A 16,155-nucleotide genomic window follows, 5' to 3' on the forward strand; every position below is an offset into this window, starting at 1 on the left:
ATCGTGGGCTGCAGACTATTACTATAATAGTAAGCACGGAACACACGCATGTTTATTTCGATTTGGACGATTAATTATAAGTTTCATTGATTACTGTAACTGAAAATCGAAACGCCAGCAATCAAAAGTGCTTGACCTAAATTCGTAAAATATCTGACGACTGGAATTTCTGTTTGAGTAAAGGCGAGACACATTATTACATTTTTCAGAGAAATAAACAAATTGTCCATACGTTCGAAGTATTATACGCAAAGGGCTTTATTTACTCGTATCGCTGTTGCAATTTGTTATTATGTATCATATGTGGCATCGTTTATCTACTCTGTGTTTACGTCTTATTATAGACTCACGAATGATTACATCACGGATCCAATCGTATTTCCACGTAAATCTACCACGAGTTTTCAGATCACGAGAATTAATCTGTTTAATTAATCTATCAAACGGACAATATTATTCTCACATAAGGTGACTTATACTATAAGATTTTCTTCTAGGAAAATATGCATTGATTTATTATGTACAAATAAAATTAGAAACGTGAGTAAAATAATATCTTAGTCATAAAGAAAATAAAATTTACTGTTTAAACGAATAACCGTTAGCTCAATGGTTTCTTATATCGGGGATTAGACCAGACCCTATTTAAAATCGTTTTATGCTTGAGTTAGCTTTCTTTTCTTAAGCCCTATGGTATAGAAGAAAATAAAATCGGTGAGCTTTCAAGAGTCATTTAACCCATATGTTTCGTTGGCATATTGTGTAGTGGCAAGAAATGCCTGAAGGGCCGCTTGTACCGGTCGTTCCCCCTTTCGACTATCCTTATTGTTCACCCTTTAAACGTTCTCGAAGGCCATAAATAAAGTAAAGTATTATCTTGTGAAATAAATAGCAACGTAGACATGACATTTTTGTAGACACGACCTTCTCGTTTATAATAATAACGTCATTACAATAAACTCTCGAAAGAGTTTGGTATTCTTTTCAAGGATAAGATAGGTACTACGTCGATCGATCCCCAGAACCGAGTTTTAAGTGTATGCCGCGGATATGATATCACTGTGACAATTGAAATCGTACAGAGCCTTAAATAAAAATAATAAAGAACATTAAAGACCTTCCAAGTAACGGAGATGACGAATATAGGTGACCCCAAATCGAAAGAGAAGAACGGAAAGGCAGAAGAATGATCATCAATTTTCGTGACATTCAGAAGAAGGAGAATTAACACAATTTCGTCCTAATTCGTTTTTAGGTCGTGATTATGTACTGCCCACCGTGTGACACGTCAGTTCATAGAAGGCGATGAAAGTACACTCTTGATGATAAGTGCTGCTGACTCGCGTGTTACGTGCCGCCGTTCTTAATCAGACGTTGTGCTTCGTAACAGCTGCCTTATTATATTCACGATGAGATACCTCTGAAATGTTTTTTTCTTTCTCTTAGAGATTCATTCTGAAATTCTCACGGAGAACTTCCATGGGAAATAAAAGCGAATTGAAACGAAAGGGATATTATTTTCACATTTCATCGAATTCCAATTCAAATTTTATATTCAAACGTATTATTATCTTTGAAATTATCTTTAAGCGAGTAATGAGAGAAAGAGAAAGAATGGATCTCGTTTTAGATTTACTATCTTCCGGCAGATTTTACAATTATGTTGTGAATGCGAACGCACTTGCGTCCGGAAGTTTACTCATGGAAATTTGTTCGGTAACAATCGGACGAAGGAGTCGCGCTCGTTGCACGCTTTACGCGCACGCAGGACCACCAGATATCGGCTTGGCTCCTATTTTCTATTCGTTCATTTTCAACCGGACGGAACTGGGTTGTGAAATCGCATGTGAGAACGAGAGAGAGAAAGAAAGAGAGAGAGAGAGTGTGTCAGAGAGAAAGAGAAGAGAGAAGAGCACGCACGCGCACATGTTACATCGCATTTCACATATACTTATATGTATATGTATATATCTATGAATGTACGTATATATATTTATATGATGTATTTATGAATGTATGTATATATGTATGTATGTATGATGTATGTATGTATGTATGTATGTATGTATGTATGTATGTATGTATGTATGTATGTTTGTATCTATGTGGATATAGATAACCATCCCCTTTCGTGTCGACGTAAAAGTGGAGACTGAAAATAAATGTATATTACGATTGCACGCGTTCGTTCGGTAATGGTACCATCGGCAAAGCGGAAAAGCACACAACCGAAGACTATACACGATGAACTACCGAGCTTTTAACGAGTGAACTTTCTTCTTCGAAGTAATTGTCAAAAAGAACTCCTCTTTCTTTTCAGAAAATTTCGCTTCGATAACGAATCTCATAAAATTCTTATTCGATCATAAATAAAATAACACTATTTTCTATTTTCATGGTATTGAAAACGTATTCTATATATACATACCTAGAATATTTATATCGATCGATTAACAAGAATGATCTTCGTAACTTTTACGTGAAATTTGGAGAGCTGCTTTTGATAGATACTTACGCACGGTCGACGATATAGGAAATGTGATTGACCCACTTCAATAAAGTCCGATAAAACGCTGCTGCCGTTAAAAGCTTTGTGTACGGCTGACCCTGTTCATCGAGCGTAACTAGGATGAATCGAGATATAGCTTTATTATTATCTCATAGTCTTGCGACCTTGTGAATTTGGAGATAGTATCGTGATAATGCATGACGGTCTTATACCGATTTTTTTTCGTTCTTTTTTGTATTTTTTTCTTTCTTACATATAATATATACATATATATATATATAATAAATATAGAAAAATGTTTTCTTGTTTTCATATATAATACAGATATATAAAAAAACGAAAGGAAAGGAAAAAAGTCGATGATATATTAGTACAATAATATATATCTACATATATATATTTTGAATGACATTTTTGTGTCATTATTGCAGCTTTGTGACGTAACGATTGATTTTTCCTTTTTATTTGCATAATTTTCAATCAATCATCGGCATCATTCGAATAACGGAAACCGATATTTCAGCTTTACAATGCATCCGCGTACTTCTCTTTATACATATGCATCCCGATATGTAGACTTACGCTCGCGAACGTATAACCGACATGAGGGATCGACCCCCTTTAGCATTGTCAATATCTCTCCTCTCTTTGCCCGTTACAGTCCTTTCGACCTGCTAACCCGACTGGCGACTCCCCTTCTTGAGTCTTTAACAGCTAAACCGAGGTTCATAGCACCCCAATGTCGCTTAATTTAGGCGAACACAGAGGACTACTCTACGTCGAGGATTAAATTGGTCCTTCGAAATGGCCCCTACATTCCAGAGCTTCACGTACTTTTATTCTTGTGTACGTTGCACTAACATGAGAGATCTTTTTCTTCGAATTCACTTATCTTAAATCGTATGTAGAATCGATATCTTTTTTTCTTCTTTATCTTCTTTTTTTATCTTATCGAAAGGACTCTTCGATAATTTCATTATATATATATGTATATACAATTAAAGCGAATTAAAATCTCATGTAATTATCGTCAAAATATTATACTTGTCAGCTCATATATATATATATATATATATATATATTTAACGATAAAGAGAGAAAAAGAGATTTGAAGGATGAATCTATCTGCTCCAAGCAAAAGGCTATGTCGTTCGAAAAATGTTTTCGTATATGCGCAATTATGTCGATAGCATCGATAATATTATTTTATCGAAAGCTTTTTTTTAAGACACACGCGGATAAATTAAGGATAGGTTCGTGATATTTAATACGTGCGTACGATTCTCTGACCTTTTGATTTAACTGTGCTCGCCTGACGCAATCGTATGCTCAAAGATGAGTAATGAATATTTCTGACAAAATTCTTGAATATATGAACATATCCGAAGAATTAATTTATTGGATAAAAGAATATCTGCATATGAAGAAGTCGTGATATCTTCAAATTAAAAACAAAAAAGGGAACGTTATACGATTGTTTATTGTATCAATAAGAAGAATCGAGACGTTAAAAACGATCTTAATTTAAATAACGAAATTACCTGTTGTCGCATCGAATGCAAATCTTTACCCGTTTGGATAGCGAGTAAGTTGTCACGAATCGACACCGAAAAGGAATGGGGTTGCGAATCTAAAAAGGAAGCTAAGAAAGATGGTAAAACGAGAAACAGAGTGATGTCTGTGGAGGAACGAGGGGGCGGTTAGCTGCAATAGCGCTGCCGCGTTCGTATCGACCCGAAGCTTGAGACTCCATCTTGCTTGTCCTACATATAGCTATGTATGTATGTAGGTACATGTGCACGTACCTATTACTTTACCTACCTATGTATATAAAGTCGTGCCCTACCTTGATCTGTTCTGCTCTGTTTCCGCAATTTTTACCTTCTCCTCTTATTTATTTTAACGTCCTTCGCAAATATCTACTTTTAATATACTTTCGATTGTTCGCTTTAATATTTATTTAACTAAATCAGAATTTATCTATGTAAATTTTTCTCGAAAGTATCCTCACGTAAAAGACGATAAAGAAAATTAATCGTTATATAGTCTTTGAAAGTACTTTTTTGTTTTTTCATTATGCACGAGTAAGAAGAAAATAATGTAAATTGAACGTCGATAATGACACTTTTTAAGATGCTCACTTTCTATTTGTTCGAATTTTTTTTTGTCATGTTTCTTCTTTGTCATTCACAGTATTATTTCTTATATACAAAGATATCATTCCATTAGCGTGATCCTTACATTTAATTCCAGCTAGTAATTTGCGTGAATGCGACATTTCTTTCACGCATAGCAACTACATGATAATGGATTGGAAACTGTCATTTTCGTTATACATGGTTACACCTTAAAGGTCGTATCTTTAATATGAGTGTTACAAACATGCGATTATGTTAATTATTAAGATATTATGTTAATTAGATGTCTCATGTATGATATATGAGAAAAAAACATACGCAGAATATGAAATATGAAAATTGTACTTATGTCGCTTTGCTTAATTAACTCCAACTCAGCAAGATCAACGTTTTTATAAATTTGTTATTTAGTTTCTTAGTGGATTTCTTCTTATACGACAGTACGAGTACGCGCATGCTCGATGATAAGTATGAATTTAGTTCTGTCACTAACCTAGTTACATTCCTGGAAATTCATAAAATATGTATAACGATGGCTTTCTCTGTTTTTCTTGAAAGATGAATTCCTACACGAGACGAATGAATAAGGACGGAGGTATTGCTTAATCATTTTCTTCTGTGTGTGTGTCTCTCTCTCTCTCTCTCTTTCTCTTTCTCTTTCTCTCTCTTTCTCTTTTGATGAAGCTCGATCTTAATTTCGTTCTTTGGATTCTAGAAAAATTACATAACATTTTAATGAGATAACTTCGTGCAACGAACGAAAAGACCTTCTCTCTCTCTCTCTCTCTCTCTCTCTCTCTCTCTCTCTCTCTCTCTCTCTCTCTCTTAATAAAATATTTGATCAGAGAGTATTTATTAACCGATTATTCGAAATACTCGAAAGTAGACAAAAAGTAGACGAGAATATAGAATGGCATAAAAATGAGGATTATCGGGTGTTGCGGAGCTACTGCGTTTGTGGTCTATGGGGAAAAATAAAAATTGAAATGCGAGCAGTGTCATGAGAAAGTCGTGAAAGCTACTATGTAATACCAGAGAGACTATTATAAATAAATTCTGAAAAGTCGTGTTCCCTGCTCTTTTCTTTTTCGCTTTCTCTCTCTCTCTCTCTCTCTCTCTCTCTCTCTCTCTCTCTCTCTCTCTCTCTCTCTCTCCTTCTCTCTCGCTTGCATTCGTGACAATCGCGACCTCGACCCTTTCAACTCTGCTCTTCATCGGCCCCCTCGGTAATAGACGTAACTCTCCTACTCTTGTTTCCTCCAGCATCTCTTACTCGTACATTTAATTAAGTCTCAATAGAAAGGACGTGTCAACAGCGATTGCGATCTATCGAAAAGCGAAGAATATCCTAGTTTCACAATTCATTAACAATTCAAACTCAATTTAAAAGGACATTTCGAGGAGAATGAATTATTGTATTTTTTTATATCATCGATCGACGATTCTATTTCCTTGTTCATTAAATTACATTTCAGAAGAATAATAGATTTTTATATCTTTTTTAAGGAAAAACGCGTAAATGGATTAGATTGAATTTTTATTCCCATTGTCATGGACGTCCTTTTGTTCTAGCTTAACCTTGAATATTCTCCGTTTACTGATCGATGATAATAGCAGATTTGTATCTTATTTGATCGTTGCAATAAAGCGTTTCTAAAGTAGGATGTAACAGTTTTCATCTTAGACGATACAATTAGACATTGACTTGGAACGTGATATACCGATGCAAGTGGTTCAAAGTTCAACCGTTTGACACTGGCATCTTAAACACCGTTTGTTAAAGTCTCGAAGCATTGCGATACATTAACTATATCACTTCGGTAGTCAAAGACGAGGTAAAGTTTCGCGATATCGTTCGAAAATTTTTGGCATGTACCGTGCTACGTTCGTAAAATGTTTAATTCTCGATGAATTTTGGCGACGAAGTCAGGCGAGACCCTAAGTATACAATATTCTGCCATATTATAAGTGTGAATCACGGCTGGCTGCTTGCTGTATGCGATCATTTCTGAAAATTAAAACGCTAGAGGACAATCGAATATATAATTTGTCAACTTGCGTTCTAATTTTCTTAGTTACCTTGAACTTTTAAATTCAATAAGAAAATCGATCGAAAAGCTATTATCGATATTACAATTTTTTTTTTTTTTTTTGTTAAAATTAAAAGAGAAGACCAGAAGCAATGGAAAAAGATATTGTCACCGATGTATTCACGTATCTATTCTCTTAATGAAAATAAACGATCTTGAGGATGATGCGGTACAACATCCGGTCGATTTTTAACTGGCGATCATAAGTAATTCAACCGTGTCATTCATTATTGTATCATCCACATCTATGAATGGCTCAATGAAAGAAGAAGGAAACATTGAATGGATGTACTTTCATTAGATAGCACGAAATACAATGTCGATCTATTGATTATCGATCAGTGATTGTGTCTACGATAGCTCCCTTCTTTTTCCATGCTTTTCATCGACGAAACGATACTTGGCACAGATTCAAAACTATTTAACCTTCCTGCGTTCTTTAATTTCAATATACGTTGAAAATTCAGAGAGGAGGGGGGAGGGGAAGAAAGAGTAAGAAAGAAAGAGAGAAAGAGATGAGAGAGATAAAAATAGTTCAAGTATTATATCTTGGGATTTAGAAAAACAGAGACGCATTTAAAATTCTCGAGACTTTTATTTTTCTTGTAAATTCACCGAATGATCGCGCAGTTCCGATAGTGATCGTGTCTATCCATTAATAAAGCATGACTTTGTAAATTTACGATGCGAGTATGAAAGAAAAGAAAAAAGAAGGCGAACCGAGCTGGCAGCATCTCGCGAAATGGGATGTTATCTCGAAGAATTTTGTTAGAGTTGAGAATGGAAGATCACAAAATAAGTCTTTTTTATCGACGTTGAAAACCGTGACGTCGGCAATCGACTTTTTCTGTCAACCTCGAACTACCTATGTATGCGTGTAGTAAGAGTGAGAACGCATATACGGTTATGCCGTCACCCTCGACGAGCGAGGCCAAACAAGATGGCCGTAAAAACCTGTACTCTCGATCCAGTCAGCACCTGATGACCTCACACTTATAACGCGGGACGTGATGTCATTCGTCGTTCGTAATTTATTTTGATTATGTAACATTGACTAGTGCATAGTTAACTTGGAATAATCATAGAGAGACGGGTGATATGAGGAGATAGATAGATAGATAGATAGATAGATAGATAGAGAGAGAGAGAGAGAGAGAGAGAGAGAGAGAGAGAGAGAGAGAGAGAGAGAGGGAGAGAGGTAGAGTGGGGACCCAGAGGAAAGATAGAACTTTAATAACATCAAAGACGAGACAGATCGGTCTGTTTTCTTTGATTTTCCTTGTACAAAAGACGATCTTTGCTATTTTAATTACAATTTTTTCCTCGTACGAATAATATTGTATAATTTTAACAAACGATTCATTACTTTTTTTTTTTAAACATTGCTGTGTTTTCCTATATACTTTAAATATTACGAAGGAAATGTATGTATCTCGGCATTGGAATCTCCATGGCCATTGCTTGTGATCGGATCCTATCCTGATTTTATTAATCGAACACGGATCTTCTACGACTGCATCGTTGACAAGATAATCGCATGCATCTCTCTTCGTTGATTGTTAGAAATTAACAGAAGATTATCAGAATGTAATCGGCCGAGTTCGAGGAGGCAGGTTCGTGGGAAGTATTTTTTCTCCTACAGGACTCGCGGGAACCCTCAGTTGGAAGGATTCCCAGAGCAAGATAGATCTAATTAAAAGTAAGGAGAGCGGAGGTACGGTCGATGCTTCTTTGATTTCAGGGTTGTGGAAGGAACGATTGTGCAGATAATGTGATTTGTATAATACCTTCATATATGCGTACCTGGAATGTGACGTATTGTAAGCGTTGACTTTCGATGTTATTTTTAACTATTATCTTGGAGACTCAACTGGGGAGAGAGGAGGGAGCCTCGTATCTTTATTTCTAAATTTAGCTGTACTTGCCGTGCTAGGAGATTTTTTTATCTTCTTTTTTTATCTATTTATATAATTCTATTGTAACATGTTCGATTGGAGAGAGTAGGTATCGTTTCGGATGATTCGGATAAGACGTGTAATAATAATAAGAACGATAACGATAATAATAATATACGAAATGAGGTCAGGGTCTTCCGGTCACTCTTAAATTTAAAATGTTTCCTCGTAGTACGATCTTTCTTGCTCGTACTCGTGGGTCTCGCTAACTCGTAAAAAACAGAGATCACCTCTTCTTGGCCATGGCCTAGTCGCTGGCCGATGAAAATCAACATTAATCACGTCTTGCCAAGAAAAGACTCGATATTAACGTCACGATATAGCTCTTAGTCTGGGCAGGTAGTGGTAGCTCCGCTCCTGGAGGCATTTGGAAACGGTCAAGGCCCTTTCGAGGATCCTACGCGTGTGAAGCTTGCGCTTACTCCTACGCCTGTGATGCGCGCATGTTTATGCGTATATATACATCTATATTGAAAGATGGTGTCTACCCACACTCGAGAATGAACACGCCTACGTGTGTATGTCTTCGTTACTTTCCGGTTTGCTCCGTGTATTTCGAATTCCATCATTGTTTGATTGTTATCTTGAAATTGTTATTAGTTAATTACATGCATTATCTCCTCAAATTCAAAACGAACTAACTTTCCTATTGTTTCGTTGGAATTTTATTCTTATTTTTGTTTGTTTTTTCTTTCTTTCTTTCATTCTTTTTTTTTTTTTTTTTTTTTTTTTAAAGGATTTAACATTTTTCAAAGAACGTTCTCCAACGTTGCTCCCCAGCACACGGTTGTTCGTATGGTCACGCTTCGAAGCGAACGTTAGTCCTCGCTCTCTTTTTCTCTTTTTCTCATCTTTTCTTCTTTGCTCTTTCGTTTTTCTTCTACTTTTATTATCCATCCTCTATCACCGTTCTGCTGCGTCTTCACGAAGTCAACGAACTCGACCTCGTTCCTTCATTGTCACATTAATTGTTCTCATCTATTCTATTACTTCCTTTGGATTATACGTCTTCCTTTTGCGTTGGTCGATCGATCGTTGATCATCTATTGAAAATCGAAATAATTGGTAAAGATCAATCAATTTTCCTCCATTTTAGGATAATGCATTTAACGATATTGGTATTAAAAAATCGATAGAAAATATTTCAGAAAAATTGGAGCTTCCCAAAGTAAAATTTGATTATCGTATTTTAAATCGATGATGTAAGTAACAGAAAATAAAACATCTCGATGAGCTATCGCGAAGAATATGCGAAAATGTATTCTAACATACTTATTCGAGGGTTCTGAATTTGTTCCGCGACTGGAACGCCAAGCGGTTCTACGTACGCATTCTGTGGCTATAGTAGTCAGTTTTGTGCATGTTGCAGCTATAGTTAGCTTGGTACGTAGCCAGAAATTGCAGGAAGGTCCATAGGTATTACACTTGTTGCGGTTTCGTTCTTTTTGCCGATGCATGGAAGTCCAAAGCGACGAAGAGCATTACGATAAAACATTTTTGTACTTGACATTTAAAAATAGAAATATGATAACTCAAGTTATATCATACATGTATTATGCAAATATCTCATTTAAACAATCGTAGTCAAGTAGTATATTTTATCGAATAAGACGGTTGATTAAGTTTCTACCCTATCGTATTTTTTGAATTGACAGTAAAAAAAGTTAATACTCAATAAATCTTAAGCGAACGTTAGCTGTTACTTACTGACATGTTAAAAGCGATAACGCTTTAAGAGAAAATGTCCAGTTTCAAGAAATTTTTTAGATATTCGAAACTTTTGCGATAAGCAAAGATGATATTACTTGGTAGTTGATCGGGTGTACAACGGTTTCTTCGAGCTGGTTCGAGGACTCGTCCGGTATCACCCGAGGCAATCGACGAGAGTTTATGTCTTCGATACCGTCGAGATTCTACGAGAGACTATACGGGCCGTGAGTTCTTACGTATCTCCGTTCGTGTTCCAGAATTTTTATATTCATAAAAGAAGGACATTCGACGATATGAAAAAGTTCGATGGAATTTCGATAAAAGATCGAATGATCTAGCCGTTCCAGCCATCCAGTTTGGATACAGAAATGTAACGATAGTCTCTCGTTTTTCAAGAGGAAATTGTCGTGTAGATTCGTCACGAAAGAAATAACGTCAACAAGAATTTCTTTCAACTTTTTCGTGAATTACGAGGGCAAAGACATTAAAGAGAGACTTGAATATAATATCAACGTAAAGTAAAATAGGCACGCTATGTGATCGCATTGAGTAAGCTAGACTCGTTGTAATAAAGAGACAGTAATGAGACCACCGCGGCGACGTTTTCTACCGGTCTCTCTCCTCTTTTTCAACGGTTGTCACGCCATGCCGGAGATACAGCTTCGCTTCGTGGATAAAAAGAGTAGAAAGAAAACGAAGCCCAGGTGAAGAAGGGCTGTAAAGGAAAGGAAGAGTAAGGGGGAAGTATAACACGAGGGATCGTCCACGTGTCGGATGTAACGGGGTCGCTGAATTATTTAAAGCAGGCCGTCATCTATCGCGAAACACAGAAGACCCCTTATCTCTGTTTTATACCGATTATAAAGAATTTCCTATTTTGTGAAGAATCTTCTTTTTAACATTGGACTTTAAAAAAACTTTATCAGAGATAAATGTTTACGGTAGATTTGTTTCTTTTGATTCCTTGTTTACGATACAATCGTAAAGTCGATCGTTCAAAAAGTGATGTTTAACTTTGTTAAATGGAAAGAAAATACAAATGATCTCGTATTTCTTGCAATATAACTGTCAGTTTTTCAAATAATTATTATCTTTTATCTTTGAGATTGAATATATTTGACAAATTCGTACGTATTTGGTACACGGAAAATAACAGTTTTGCGCGAAAGTAATAGGAATGATGAATATTTCATACATGTGTGCGTGCGTGTGTGATTAATTGGGTATAACAACTACTAAAAACATAAAGAATATAGACAATTGTTCTTTTAAAGTTATATTTCAGTGTTTAAAATACAAATGTATAGGTAATATAATAAAAAAAATAAAATGAAGAGAAGAGAAGTATAATTTGAAACTTTCGAATATAACTAAATTATAATTAAATTTAACTCGCACTCTAATCCTCGGTATCTCGAAGTATTTTTTTAATAATTCGCACTATTCTATATTACGTTCGTCAACTACTCTCAGATTATCTTTTCAAAAAGATGAATAGTCTTGACATTATTTTGTCCTCTCTGTTTATTGTTACGTGTCTTAGTACCCTTGTCTTTTCATTCCACGCGTAGCAAAACAAGAAACTGATAATCTTATAGAATATGTTTTTATTTATTTACTCGAGCCTATCGTACTACGAGCCTAGCTCGTGCTCGAGTAATTGGACCCATCTAGTAGTTTCTTGGCCCTACATATATACATATATAAATGCAATATACCTTTCCAAGTAGCCTCGCGTATTTATTTCAGTTCATTTACTTCGGTACCGCAAAAGTTTGTAATCTTTTTTTAGATATATAGAATGTATGTTACAATATACGTGGCGCGGTTTCGCCATTGATGAAAAAATGTGTCACCGTTATCGATACCACACTCGTTTCATCTATAGCTAGTATATCATAACACGACTTTCGTTTGTGCGACTTCATGGCGCTTGTTGTGCATATAAAAGAATGTTTCGCCGTTGGCAGATATAATCACTGGAATTCGTTATTTCAGAAGGTATTTCTAACATGAGTAAGTAATTTTCTTTATGATGTCATGTAAATTCTATTTCAGTCATGATATTTCCATTAACACCCATATTTCAAGATCGATTTCATAACAGCGCTATATATCTAAGAAAGTAGTCGGAGCTTCTACCTTTCTAGGTTAATTAAGTAATTAATTACACTGATTAATTAATTCAATATCGATGGTTAACTTTGTTACTGCTATATGTAGGAAAGAAAGGCCGTGATTGAAGCCACCCACCTTGAATGTTATTTCTTCCGAACGAAATTAATGGACTATAAATCTTTGTTAGTTTATTTTGTTATCGTTGGCGATCACTTTATAAGGGAAGCTTATCTTTTTTCATTGCATGAATCTATGAATAGGATCGATTTTTAAAAAAAGTGCTGTCGATAGGAAGATAAAGTCCATCGTAAAAGCTATACAGAAAAAGTGAGATAAAGGAATAGATAGATAGAGAAAGAAAAAGAGAGAGGTAGAGGGAGAGAGGGAGGAAAATCGTTAATGAAAAGAATGTACCTTTTGTATTTGAGCTTTATTTACGTTCGGAACTATTCCAATCGTATTTAATATCTCCTCGAACAAGGAGATTCTTAGAAAATGTAAAAATTATACTTTTTTATTAGCTTTATTTCTTCTCTAATTTTTAATTTTTTTTTCTGTAATTCTGTAATTAGATAAAAATAAATCTCTTGAATGGATTACTGTTTGTTGAAGGAAGAAAGAGAGCGACGATTATTTACGATACAACCATACGTTAATTACTGCGACAGTGGAGGGTTATCTGCCCTGAGAAGCGCGTCCAACGTACTCTGTTATCGATTTATCGTTCGTGGTGCTTATGTATGCAACGCATGAACGATAATACGATGCGTTCCAGTAATACGACAGGGTATTCGTTGGTGACGCCGAAGCGTCTCGTTTCCCTGTGACTCCTTCTTTACTTACCTTTATTATCCAGGTGTAGTTCGGTCAGTTTATTCTCGTATACCATCCATAAAGCTAAACGTAGCTTATAAACCAGTTGAGGCTCACAAACACGCGGTCTTCTTGCTTTTAGACACGTAGGGTGTCTTCGCCGTAAAAAAATGAAACTTTATTCTTATAAATATAACGGATAGATTATGTAATATATCTAATTTTACACAATGATTTGATATTTTTAATGTACCTATCTATATATTGATGTTGATATATCATATAGTTGTAACTTTGTTATAAATAAGAAAAAGGGTGAGTTTTTTTAGAAGAAATGGATAATAAAATAAAGAGATCAGTATCTCTCGTTCGTGTAGACCGATAGGCGCCATATGTTCCAGTAAACTACATACATATATATTTGACTAACAACCTGCATTGTAATCGAGAAATAAAGGCGGAGCATATCATGCTAGCTATTTTGCTTTTCCTTACATTTTGTATTATAAAAGTTGATAGGTGTGTATAAATAGGTCCATACTTGTACGAATGTGTATGCATTTCTTTTTTATACTAGCTTTAATTTCAAAAATCGATAAACTTATCTTTCATGTATTGTTTGCGAAGTAAGCTTTGTTACGATTGTTAGGATTTAAAGAGTATGTAACTTTGAGACAGGTGTTGAGAATTTATCGACAAATAAAAATAAAATTCAATAAAAAAGAAATAGCATGGTAGAAAGTATGAGATTTTTACTGAATGTATGTACAAGTGTTTATATTCATAGATCGGACAGATAACATAGACAAACTCTTGCATGTACTGATATTAAATACACCTACATATGTATATGCATACATATCTATGTTCATCTCTTAATGCGTATTAAAGCGGTAATTAGGACAATGTAAACTTGTTGAAGATTCTGATCAATTAAAGCATTCATATAGAATACTTTCTTTTGTTTTTATTACGTTGACAATGGAAGAATACAAAGAAGGAAAATCATTAGAATTAAAGGCACGTAGATACATATGTACGAGACGTGATTTGGAGAGACTATAAGGATTAAAAAGTTACGTAAGGTCCCTTGATGATTTCTATTAGGAATGTTCACACGAGTGCATTAACCTAGTTAGAATGAAATTAGTGATAATTATGTAATGTCTGACGTATCGTGTAACACGAGAAAAAACCTCATTAAATTTAATGACGTAAGAGGGAATAAATCAATCGATTACATTTGTCTTTTTTATTTATTTATTTTCAGAGTGATCCAAGCACGTCATTTTTGAGAGCAGCTCGCGCGGGTCAGTTGGAAAAGGTTCTGGAGTATCTTGAATCGGGTGTGGACATTAACGCATCAAATGCTGTAAGTTTATTATTAATTAGGTTAAACGAATTGGTTTACTAACATGCTCTATCACTCGAGTATACCATGTATCACTTGAGCATGATCGAGATACTTATGTGACTATGTACGGACTATATACGTATAACGAATATTCCACTTATTCGGATTTTAAATAAAAAGGCAATCTTTCTATACACAGAACGGACTGAATGCTTTGCACCTGGCAGCTAAGGATGGCCACTTGGAAATTGTCCGAGAACTTCTTAATCGTGGCGCAGTAGTCGATGCTGCTACTAAAAAGGGAAACACCGCATTGCACATTGCTTCTCTTGGTAAGTAAGCGAACTCCATATGTGCGTTTGTACAAATGTGTAAATACGTATACAAATACACGTACAAACGTACTCTCAGATCATATCGATTAACCCATATCTCCCCATACCTCGATACCAATATGGCGCAGTGCCTCTAAGCAATAGCAGAAATACTTCACTACGTTCGACACGGTGACAGATTGCATCGAAAAAGAATGTCATTTTTAAAACGATATATCTATACTCAAAAATGTGATATTTCAATGAGGTTGAGATACTTATCGAAGGGTTTCGTATATACGCATTTTTTATTTCGTTATAGTTCTTTTTGCCGCATCATAATGGAGGTACTTGAAAAGAAACATAGACCTCTATATAATATCTAACTACTTCTCACTGCGAAACTAATATCTTGTTGCAGCTGGACAAGAGGAGGTTGTACAATTGCTCGTTCAACAGGGTGCTTCTGTGAACGCACAGTCACAAAATGGGTTCACACCGCTCTATATGGCTGCTCAAGAGAATCACGACTCTGTGGTCAAGTACCTCCTCAGTAAGGGTGCCAACCAAACCCTCACGACGGAGGTACATTTTGTATATTTTAATTACAAATATATGAATTAATACTTGCTTTGGTAAATAGTAGAAAGAACGATTTTATATATATGTATACATAATTAACTCTTGTAATTTTCATTAAAGACAATAATTTTTTTAATTTTTATGAATTTCTTTCCAATCGTAGGATGGATTCACTCCATTGGCGGTGGCCATGCAACAGGGTCATGATAAAGTAGTAGCCGTTCTATTGGAAAATGATACTCGCGGTAAAGTTCGATTACCTGCCCTCCACATTGCTGCTAAGAAGGATGATTGTAATGCGGCTGCCCTACTTTTGCAAGTACGTCATATTTCTCTTTTTCCAAACAAAAGAGCCCTTCGTAGTAATCCTCTTATTCTTTTTAACAGGGTTCATCACTTAATACATTTCCAAGAGTTTATACCATAAATTCTTTTGATCTAAATAATAGTTGACTGATTTTTAGAAATAAAGATTTATCCTAGAGCTAAAATATCAAGCTATATAAGAACAATTTTTATAAGAGTAATACTATACTTTTTAATAAAATTCATTTAAAGATTTCTAATATTTA

The 16,155-nt window shown here is 35.1% G+C and overlaps 1 protein-coding gene across 1 annotated transcript in view; it reads left to right on the forward strand.

Annotated features, from left to right (window-relative positions):
* LOC122633334 (microtubule-associated protein futsch-like) overlaps nucleotides 1–16,155 on the forward strand; it is a 65,023-nt gene that overhangs the window by 4,063 nt on the left and 44,805 nt on the right. Inside the window, exons 3-6 of the mRNA XM_043821123.1 lie at nucleotides 14,604–14,705; nucleotides 14,887–15,019; nucleotides 15,423–15,586; nucleotides 15,747–15,902. Of these exons, the coding sequence (XP_043677058.1) occupies nucleotides 14,604–14,705; nucleotides 14,887–15,019; nucleotides 15,423–15,586; nucleotides 15,747–15,902 (555 nt within the window). The remainder of the gene's footprint in view (nucleotides 1–14,603; nucleotides 14,706–14,886; nucleotides 15,020–15,422; nucleotides 15,587–15,746; nucleotides 15,903–16,155) is intronic.

The sequence above is a fragment of the Vespula pensylvanica genome, chromosome 1 (assembly GCF_014466175.1).
Source record: "Vespula pensylvanica isolate Volc-1 chromosome 1, ASM1446617v1, whole genome shotgun sequence".
NCBI lineage: Eukaryota > Metazoa > Arthropoda > Insecta > Hymenoptera > Vespidae > Vespula > Vespula pensylvanica.